The sequence below is a fragment of the Betta splendens genome, chromosome 7 (assembly GCF_900634795.4).
Source record: "Betta splendens chromosome 7, fBetSpl5.4, whole genome shotgun sequence".
In the NCBI taxonomy this organism is placed as follows: domain Eukaryota; kingdom Metazoa; phylum Chordata; class Actinopteri; order Anabantiformes; family Osphronemidae; genus Betta; species Betta splendens.
This window is the reverse complement of record NC_040887.2, coordinates 8,593,454-8,604,361: the sequence shown is the minus strand read 5'-3', so window position 1 is coordinate 8,604,361 and position 10,908 is coordinate 8,593,454. Positions and strand designations below refer to the sequence as shown.

Here is a 10,908-nt window from a genome sequence, read left to right as displayed (position 1 = left end):
ATATTCCAGGACAAAATTGCCTAAAGCAGCTAGAGGGCTCATGGCTGACTGTGCATTCAGATGAGGTTCTGTGCCGCAACAAAGACCGAGAGAAAGGAAACAAGTGAATAACAGGTGTGACAGGATGATTTGAACGATATGGAGGAAAGCCAAGACAGAAAATGCTAATGACTGTGTGGGAGAGCGCTGGAGAGGCAGAGATGGTGGAACAACAGTTTTCTGCAGTAATCAGAGTGACCTGATATCAACCTGGCAGATATCTGGGAGAAAAAATCTATTTCTCGCTTGTTATCCTTTTGCACGCACGCACGCACGCACGCACGCACGCACGCACGCACGCACGCACGCACTCACGCACGCACGCACGCACGCACACACACACACACACACACACACACACACACACACACACACACAGGACCGCCTCTCACTAACTAATTTTTAATTTGATAAAGGAAAATATATACAGTAAGTAATACATAAGTAATTCCCCGCTGTGGGACCATTAAAGGTTTTTCTTATCTTATATCAGCCAGACGCTTTAAGAACGGGAAAGAATAAAAGTTACTCTCATCAAGAATCAAATAACTCACAACCTTTTATGTTTAAACTATAGCTGATAGTTTTTTCCAAATTTTCATTTCCCTTTTTACATCAGAGTCAAATCGATCAACCGCGACCAAATAAAGAACCTCCGTGAGCATGTACAGCTGTGTTGTTGTTTGTTGTGTGTCATATCTGCTTCCGCTACACACACACACACACACACACACACACACACATTGGCTGCGAGTCGGTCTGAAACAGGATTTCACGGCGGTTCTGTCTGGTTAAACAGGCTTACACGTATTTTAGCCTCAGTGTCTCCAAATGCTCCCAAACCCCTAATACTGCATGCGGCCCTGAACACTGCACCCACTCACACACACACAGCTGGACGTCTCTGTCTCCTGCTGTGTGTTGCATCCCTCCGCCTCAATCTGTCACATTTACATCTTCACATCAGCTCAAAAGGTCAGGGTGATATTTAGAAATACTCGAATATCAACTGACCACAGCATAAGACAGACACGGTTTGAGCTGGGCACGTTTAACCTGCTACTTAAATACCAGGCCTTGTCTTTTCCCATTAAACACCAGTGGCTCTTGAACCTTTTCAACCCCTCACCTGAACAAAGGGCGGGGCGCCTGGCGTGCACTGGCCCAATATTCCTCCACTGAACTCACCCTTTGGTCTGACATTTAAGGAAATGGATTCAAATGCAGAGCTGAAGTTGTGCATCACCAAAATACACAGGAGGAGGCAACAGCTGTCATCGTCTGTCTCACAAACATCTTAAAGGGAAATATTACACACAGCAACATAAAGAATATAGCAGGAGCAACATTTGACAGAAGTTTTGCGACGGGAGTAAAGTAGGAGAAGTACGAGTAAAGGAACCAAAGAGAGGAATGAACAGAGGGAAGATTAAACGTGGAACAGGTCCTTTCTTTCTGCCATTCACTTTATTTAGAGCGGCAGAGGGCTGATAGCGGCAGAGCCAGAATTTTAACAGTGTTCTCATTATTTATTTACTGCTCCAAGGAGAAAACTGCCAGCGCATAATCTACTGTGTGTGTGTGTGTGTGTGTGTGTGTGTGTGTGTGTGTGTGTGTGTGTGTGTGTGTGTGTGTGTGTGTGTGTGTGTGTGTGTGTGTGTGTGTGTGTGTGTGTGTGTGTGTGTGTGTGTGTGTGTCGTAGTAGAAGGTTAGTAGAAAACAACCCATCACTGGCTTCATTCACATGCTGGAGACGTGTCTGCCTGTGGAAGCTTTTTCACAGAGGAAGCGGTGAGGGCCAGCTGTCACCGAGCGCTGAGACGCGTCAGATGGAGACTTACAGTAGAGGCGGAGGCGGGTGAACGAGGGAGAGACAAGGACAATCGGTCACTGTGTCAAATTTCACCTGAGCGGAGGAGACGAGTGGAAAGAAGAACAGATGTAACAGATGTGTAAGTTTAAGTGAGTAACCAAACTACAGAGTCATGAACATGAAAGAAACACCAGCAGACAGAAGCCCACAGCTCATCTATTCAGAGGAAAATCAGCGTATCTCTTGTTTTATTCACTCATTTAATCTGTTTGTGTCTTCTCACTTATTTTATTTATTCGTATCTATTTATTTATTTAATCTGTTTACATTTCTTTACTTTGTTTATCTGTTTGTAATTGTTAGCTTGTTTTATTTCTCTGTATCTGTACTTATTTGTTTGTTTATTTTATTGCATACATAGACACATTAAAAGCTAATTATGTGCTAATGGCACATTGTGTTTGCTAATGCATGTTGGTTTAAAAGACTAACTGGTCATTAGTAAAGACTTCAGCAATATGTTAGCTCAGCAGAAAACTGAGAGTCATGTGTGCCAGAAACAAAATACTGGAAATAACGAACAAAATTATTTTAGCACTCCCTTTTGCGACATCATGCTGCCTATTCATGTTTATGTGTGCATCTGCGTTTTCTTGGATTTGGAACATCATTCATAAAAATAGAGCTGTTGCAATTCCACAAAATAAAGATTATTGCAGCAGGAGTAGGTGTGACAGCGACAAGCAGACACAAGAGATTTGTTGAGTGCTAGAAAAAATTGAATTATCTGTCGATCACGCGAGGCCGACTCGCATGTAGGACATGTAAGTCCTCTTATACCAATTAATGGCTTTTCATGGTAGTCAGGGAGGTGGATTCCCCAGCGTCAACGCATAACTGTTCTCAAATCCTCAATCATCACAACTCTACACCCTCTATTCCCAAATCTCACTACAGTCTACTGTCATGTCACAGCAGACACCCAGGGTAGCAGCACAGGGTAGGAAAGAAATCTGGGGGGCATGTGGGGGAGGTGAGGGGTAAACGAGGAAAGGAAGCAAGGAATTGGCATTGCAACATCGTGTAACCTGCAAAGAAGAAATAAATGCAAGGCAGACTGAGACCAAAAGGATTTCAGAGCATATCATACGCTGCTAGACCACCTTCCTCTCCCGCTGAGGGCGGCTTCTGGCATATTTGCGATGAAAGTGAAAGAGTTTGGAAACAGAAGAACGAGTGATGGAGAGGAGGGCGCGAGCGCTGTGTGGAATGGGATATGAGCGGAACAGCAGGTGGGGAAAAACAAGAGAAGCACTGATCAGGTGATTATCACTGCGCCGTAATGGACGGAGGAGGGCGTAGCGTGATGGAGCCTAATTAATGCGAGTACGGAGAGCGTGGCATCTTCATCTCATGCCCGGATGACTCGCTCCAACAGCTGCCTGTGTGACGACTCCAGACAGAGGGATCCCAGATTCTTCACTCACCGCCTTAGATTCGTTACCTACCCAGAAACGCACTTAATAATCAGTTTCTACATCTTTGAGCCACTTGTGCAGAGGAACACCTTGATGCATTATGGAGAGAAAATGTACAAAACCGCATTAATTCCACTCCATCCTCGCCTCCCCCCCTTTTGTGATCTCACCTAATGTGATCCCCAGTGACCGTCCGCTGTCTAAACGCTTGCTTTTATAGCCAGAAGCTCTGATATTATTCCGGTCTGGCCCTGAGATCCGGCTGAGCTATCATTTTTCAAACATAAAAACCAATTAAAATTCTCTTCAAACTGCTCTTTGGGTGCGAACGCCGCAGCACCACACTGACGGATTAATAGTGCTTTTGCATCTGTTGCTCGGATGCTGAAAAGTGTTTATGGGCTGTACAGTATGTCTCATCTCACTGCATACGCTGGTAATCCACACATCCTGTCCCATCCAGGTGTTTTAAGACATCTGCAAGCTGCGACTCTCCTTCCCCAACACACTCCTATTTGCCCCAGGCTCAACTAAATCAATATATCATTAGCCCATCTTCTCCCTCATCCCCCAGTCTGCACCTAGAGAACCGCCCTCCCTCGCTTCAGCCTCCCCTCACGTTTCACGCTATTTCATGCTGTTTTCCTCCCTTTACCTCGCCTCTCATCTTCACCCATTCGGCCACCACCCTCCTAATCGTGCTGCAGCTCTGCCTCTGTCCTTTCCTTTGAACCTGCTGCTGATGTTTTAAAAAAAAAAGATTATAAGAGGGGTGAAAGCATAATTGGAGGGGGGGGTGGCTGAAAGGGAAGAATTTGAATCATTCCAGGTAAAGATGGAGACGAGGATGAGGGTGGGAGCTGCGGGAATATGAAGTGGGGGGAAGGAAGAGCAGAAAGGCAGGGGAGGAGACGGGGGAGCGGGAGGAGGGGTGCGGGAGGGGAGGCCTGGCTGGCTGCTCGGCTGTGTGGGCGAAATGAATGTGTAATTGCATTGTGGTGGCTCAAACCTTCTACCAGACAACTGAGCGACAGCCACAACGCTCTGTGGTGTAGTGTAAACAGAGGACGGCGTCTGGACCCACACCATCGGGCAGCAACACGCCCACCCCTCGCTGCACGCTGTCTCTCCCCCCCCCCCCCCCCCCCCCCCCCCCCCCCCCCCCCCAACCCCTTATTAATAGAATTTTATTCTTCTTGGCATGATGTAAAAGAGGGCCATAAAAAGGGGACGCCGTGCATGTGACACGCCTCATCTCCAGCAGGAGCAGAAAGAGGTGAAGATGCTAATGGAGTCAAAATGATTGGGAGCATTGTCAGGTTGTAGAGATATGTTCGTTTTTTTGTATCAGATATTAGTTTCACTAAATGTTCCTCACTAGAATCAGGTTCTCACTCTGATGACCAACGCGCTTATGCCTCTCGCAGAGACGAAACAACGCAGCGAGGCTGTTATTGATGTAGCACGTAGCAGCCGAGCAGGTGAGAAGGAGTGGAGCGACCCCAGTAACTGTACCCTGGCAACACCGGCGAGAGTGCAGATGGAGGAGTCACCTTGAGGGAGGAGTGGCAGAGAGAAGAGGGAGGCGAGGCACGCGGCGCGGAGCCACTTTGGTTCTATTTAGGTCATATAGAGGAATCTGCAGACTGTGCCCGTCCTACAGCACGGTCTGCGTCATCTGCTGTTTGCGTTCTTATCTCTGTGTGGCACCAAACACAGAGGCGGCTAAACACTGGAGTCACTGTGACCCTGATCGTTATTTTCTGAGGAGATGCGAGCGGTTAACGCTCAGGCCCAGTTGGACAAATAGATTTTCAAGCGCACTCCATGTGATATCATTTATACACAACAGTGTTATCCTTTGCTTCACTTGCTTTATGTTTTTTACAAATGCATACTAGGACTCAGGAAAAATGAGCAAATATTGTTGAATCAAATAAATAAATAAATCGTTTTGTTGCACTTTAATTTCAGTAATTATAAAGTAAAATAGCACAAATTTACAAGTTACAAATAAATTGAATTTTACTAATGCTGTTATTTGAAGACCAGATGACTAAGTGCATAATTTCTGCATTGACAAACGCTGACATCTATTGGTGGAGGACTGACAGTGACTCAATAAGGCTCCTATTCTTTGTCTAGACCCTTTATTAACTATTGATAATATAATATTTATATTATATTTGTACAAAGAGAAGAGCGTTTTACTTTACTATGGTGATTACTAAATCAGGGGTGTGGCAGACACATAATGCACCATTTGTTTATTTATTATTTTTATTCTGTTAAATTCTACAGTAAATAAAATACTAACAAGGGACCTTAGTGCTGCATGGATCATAGGGGGAGGAGAGAGCTTAGCAGGGATCAGCAGGTCAGTGTGTGGCAACAATACCCAAAGCAGGAGCCTCTTTAATGGTTGTAAATGGTTTTACTTCGGGGAATTACAGCACTTACACACCTGTAACAATGTTTCAAACAAAACAAAACTCAAGGGCACTGCAAATGTGATGTGTTTTTGAGTGGCAGCTGGAATGAAAGTGCATTAAGAGCAGGTGAAATTGTGAATGTGATAGATTGATATAACAGTGCACTTATGGCTGCATGCGCCTTTGTCCTGAATATGAAAATTTTGTGGGGCTGCTTAATGGTTCCTAGGCAGAGGCCACTGCAGGCCTCGGAGGACTGTTGATGAATGTGTATTATGTGCAGAGGAAATCATTAAATTTTAAATGCTGCATGTTTTAAAGTGCCCTTCGCTGTACTTGGGAAACTGCACTGTGATGGCTGTGGTAGTTATCAGAAATTATGTTTGTAGAAAAATCAAGGACAACTCACTTCTTGAAAATTGTGACAAATGAAACACACACATACACAGACACACTATACTTTACGATTTAAACTGCAAACATTGCAGAAAACATTGAATGAGTAGTTTTATGATGTACTACAAAAAATATCACAAACACACATAAAAGTGTGTTTATTTAATGTTTTAAATGTTTATCCTTGCCCTCCTTTGTGCATCTATTCATCTCAGTTAAGTGCTGGATAATGCACTGAGCCTAACTAATCAATTCAATGTGCATCAATACTTAATGTCACTGTAATTTTGACAGTCAACAAGTTGTGCTACAAGACGGAAGACAACTGTTATTAATGTGTCAGCATTTCATTCATAGGTTTATATGTAATCATTTATTATTTATATACCCTATTTATTCTTACAGATCAGTTTAGGGGCCAACTCCCACATTCCTGTTGGTTTCTAACTCCAGCTAATAGTGATTACCTTGACCAGGTGTGTTCAGTCAATCAGCAGCTACATGTAACTGACACACCTGAGCAAGGTAATCAGGGAAGAGTTGGAAAACCAGCAGCTCTCGAGGACCAGGGTTGGCCACCCATGGATTTGTCACATAATCACAATCTATAATGTATTTGTTTAAATATATCATATCATAGTCTGATTAAACATTTACAGGGTAGATCTCTACTTAATGTTTAGAGAAACACCCTTATTCTGGGCGCATCCTTAATGAAATTAAGTGTTTTTTTTTCTGACCAGACCAATTAAGAACATTGGATTCATTAGTAAATATAAGAAAATGGCCTTGTCCTTCCAGCAACACTAGCAAACATTAACATGACATGACATGGAGTTTTCTCCGTGTACTCTGGCTTCCTCCCACAGTCCAAAAACATGAGATTAGGTTAATTGGTTCCTCTCCATTGCCCGTAGGTGTGAAGTGTGTGTGACCCTGCAATAGACTGGCGACCTGTTCATGTACCCCGCCTCTCGCCCTCATTTCATCTCTCATCTCTCCCCCAGCATTAGCATTATTGGTACTACTAATTTATATTGTCTTGTGTGTGTGTGTTTAAACGGCGATCTACTGATGCCCAGTTAAATTATAGCCTAAAAGTTAAATAGCTACGTTGAGTCATGGAACTGAACGAGAGTTCATTCAACACGACCGTGTTGTTTACGATCGTGACGTAGGCGCTGAGATGCGCGCGCATCTTGGCAACGGAAGTCGTCTGATGCTGCTGTTAACTTCCTTGGACTAAAGCTAAACTCTAAATGCAAACTGTTCCAATCTAAAATGTCGGCCTGCTGCGTACCTGGCTGTAAAAATCGCAACTCTGCCGCGAACACGATCAAATTTTACAGAATACCGAGCGGAAAGCGGCCGTTTCAGGCGAACAGGAGGCGTTTGTGGCTTAGGGCGATTCACGGAGCGGGCGGCAGCACGGAGGAAATTAAAAGCGGTGCTCGGATTTGTGGCGCTCATTTCGTATCAGGCACGAGACCCCGTCCGCGTTCACCCCGCTACACGCTGCTCACTCAGGGGATCTGCTCCACAGCTTCGCTAAAAACCTCCGTGTGCGTTTTTGTGTTGCAGGGGAAGCGTCGTTGGATCACGACGATCCCGACTTTGTGCCGTCTGTGTTTGCGTCCAATAAACACAAGAGAAGAGTGAAAAGGTAACCATGGAGATGGAATCCGCCGGACGCGTTCAGGGACCAGATGTGCACATCAGAACTATTATAGGTGATATAGTCGCACAAAGGATTATGCACTAATATGTCCACTTTAAGGTGGAGCTAACGAATTATGCTGCTGAGTATTTTGTAATAAATAAAATTGTACTTAAAAGGCATAATTGATCTTATATTATTTTTCATTTTATTAGTATCGTTCTGGAAAAACTAAACCTTTTAAATAAATATAGCAAAGTGCAGCAGTATGAACTAGGAAAGTAAAGTCATGACTATTACTATTAGTAGTATACTACCATTTAAAATTATGTGTTATGGATACATAATAACACATTGAATAGTAATTTGTGTGTTGTTATTAAAAGGGTTGCTCATTGTCCTCAGTAATTAATTAATCCTTCTTATTTGATTAACTGATTTGTTTGACAGAATATTTACAGCTTAGGTGTTTTACCTAATTAATAAGACAATTGTTCTGTGGTTATATTATTCTTACTGAAATGTTTTGTTGTTTTGATTTGTGATTTAGACATATAAGATTATGGGCATAAATCAGTTTCCTGACATTTTGTGGGTAAATGGTCGTTTGAGAAAACAGATGACAGATCAGTGAATAATTGGGGGCCTGTTTTTATGTTCATGAGTAGAGCTACACCCTCTACACATTGACTGGATCCTCAGACAAATAATTCTGTTTTCCTTTTTTTTAAAGGCTATATGGGCGTAGAAGAAGACGGCGAAACAAAGCCGCCGGGAAAACAGCTCCACCTGACGATGAATCTCCTGTGGACCTCCAGGCGTTCGCTTGTTTGGAAAGTGAGAGTGAACTTCCAGATGCAACAGGGACAACATCCGAACCATCATTGCCAAAGGTGAAAAACGTTCCTTGTTATTCCTGAATTAGTGATTGCTACTTCATTCATAGCATTTTTTCCAGTGAGAATGAAAACGAGTTAATAGCAAATGTCTTATTGTTTATTGTTGTAGTTCACCATTTCCAAATCGTGTTCCTTTTCCCATTTGTGTATGGTTTTGTTTCACTAGGAAGTGGAACCTCTGAGTAAAGCAGATGAGGCAACATTGAGCACAAACAGTCCTTCACTATCCGCGCACACCAACCAGTCATGCGCACCGAGTCCTGTTGTGCTGCTAAAATCTGTAGTAGCACCTGCAGGTGGGTTTCAGTGTGAGCTGTGCTCTCGGAACTTTGCTCAAGTGTCAGAACTACTCCAACACAAACTGGGACACGACAAAGATAAAAACACCTATATCTGTGAAATATGTGGAAAGCACTTATTAGGTCAGTCTGACTTTGCCGAGCACCAGCGCTTTCACGTAGAGTCTTATTCATGCAACATGTGTCATCGGTCTTTTAGTACAAGTCAGAACCTCAAGCGTCATAAACTGCTCCATGTCAAAGACGGCAGGAAGTGCCCTTTGTGCGGCATACTATTCTGTCGACGCCATAACCACATTTTATTCCTGCCAAAGCCTGACCCTATGTCTGAGTCTGAACCAGACTGCTCTGACACTGAGCCACAAAATCTGAATAGTAGTTTGATGCCAGAAAACAAACAGATGGAGAAGTCAATCTCATCGGAAGCACCTGCACCACAAAAACCTGCAACACGAGTATTTGCACCTCAAGCACCTGCACCACAAATATCTGTACCACAAGTATCTGCAACACAAATTCTTGCACTACAGATACCTGAACCAGAAGAACCTGCACCAAAAACACTTGCACCACAAATACATGCAACACGAATATTTGCACCACAAGAGCCGGGGTTGCAATCAATCTTCTCTTTACCGCGGCCACCTCCACCAGTACCTAAATACCTGCGTACCTCTTCTCGGCGTAAGGGCAGGCAGGATGCAGCCTCCTTGCCACCCCCTCCCCCAAAACATTCGGAACTTCCTGCCTCACTACGGGTCTTCTCCCCTCTCTACCTCACCTCAGCATCACTGGAAGTTAAAAGGAATTATGAATACATTTTAAGTAAACCGAAAAAGAAAGTGAAACAAGAAGTGGAACAGCCACTGTTTTCTCCAAACGCTCGTGGTGATAGGCAAGTCAGAAAGCAAAGAGTGGCTTATGACATGGAGATTGTGCTCTGATTTAAAAACATAAAGCTTTTAGCCAATCACTGTTTCCGAAACATAAGCTAACTTGTGTTTATTTAAAAGGACTCTGTTTTTTCATGCTTTTATGCTAAATACAAAATGTGCTCCACACCTCAGTGCTTCTTGGTCTTACCTGAGAGTGAACATGTTTGTGAATGTAACTGATGTGTTTTTTGCTACTGTCTTTCAGTATTAAAAAAGAGCGTAGAATGCATCTGAATGGGACCTGTAAAAGTGTGCATCAGCCACCAGGTGGCATATGTGCTGCAGCCTTTTCCTCCATTCTGTACCACATGCACTGTGCTCCACACAACAATGATCATTGGTTAATATTTTAACTGGATTCAGTTTTCCTAGCTACCTCAGCTACTGGGAACTGTTTTGTATTGCATACGGTAGATTTTTGCACAGAATATGCATGTGTGGATTAAAACCTGGCCTTTACAGAGGTCAGGTCATATCACTAGGGGCTAAAACCATTCAAACGGTTGTTCATAATACAAGCATACAGTATGTTTTTATTTAGTTTTTTTTATTCAGCTTTAAATGAGTATCAGTGACTTATACAATTTGAGTTGCTTTGCATCATATCTGTCAGGACATCATGGCCTTAAAACACTGGTGCATAGAGTAGGGGTCCTTTTTAACATTGAATAAATATTTCAAGTGCTAAATAAAGACAAACTGTCAGCGGAGTGTTGGCCTTTAGGTGCCCCTGTTTTACAGTGTGTCTGTATCAGACTGAATTTGAGTCTAAATTTGTTTTGTATTTTGAGAAATAAAACTATGACACTATTTATTGAAGTATTTTTTTCACATGTCAAATTTAATCAGTGTTTGAATTTTTTTTTTAATTTTGTCACTACAGGAATTTTAGAATTGACCCAAAAATGTCTGCATGCTTTTCTGTCCCTGACCACACTCAGCGTGTCATATTGCATTACA

At 43.1% G+C, this 10,908-nt stretch overlaps 1 protein-coding gene across 3 annotated transcripts; it reads left to right on the top strand.

The window, feature by feature from the left end:
• The first annotated feature begins 7,319 nt into the window (after positions 1-7,319).
• Positions 7,320-10,758, top strand: LOC114859306 (zinc finger protein 628-like). 3 transcript variants are annotated; one of them, XM_029157360.3, is made up of 5 exons: positions 7,320-7,638; positions 7,740-7,821; positions 8,549-8,708; positions 8,881-9,010; positions 10,154-10,758. In XM_029157360.3, exons 1-5 carry the CDS (start codon positions 7,440-7,442, stop codon positions 10,180-10,182), a joined length of 600 nt encoding a protein of 199 aa, XP_029013193.1. In that variant the 5' UTR covers positions 7,320-7,439; the 3' UTR covers positions 10,183-10,758. The 3 variants fall into 3 exon arrangements, 2 of the variants coding, with proteins under 2 accessions (XP_029013193.1, XP_029013192.1); XM_029157359.3 differs by having other exon boundaries at positions 7,323-7,638; positions 8,881-10,758; XR_003786497.2 differs by having other exon boundaries at positions 7,324-7,888; positions 8,881-10,758.
• Positions 10,759-10,908: the final 150 nt, after the last annotated feature.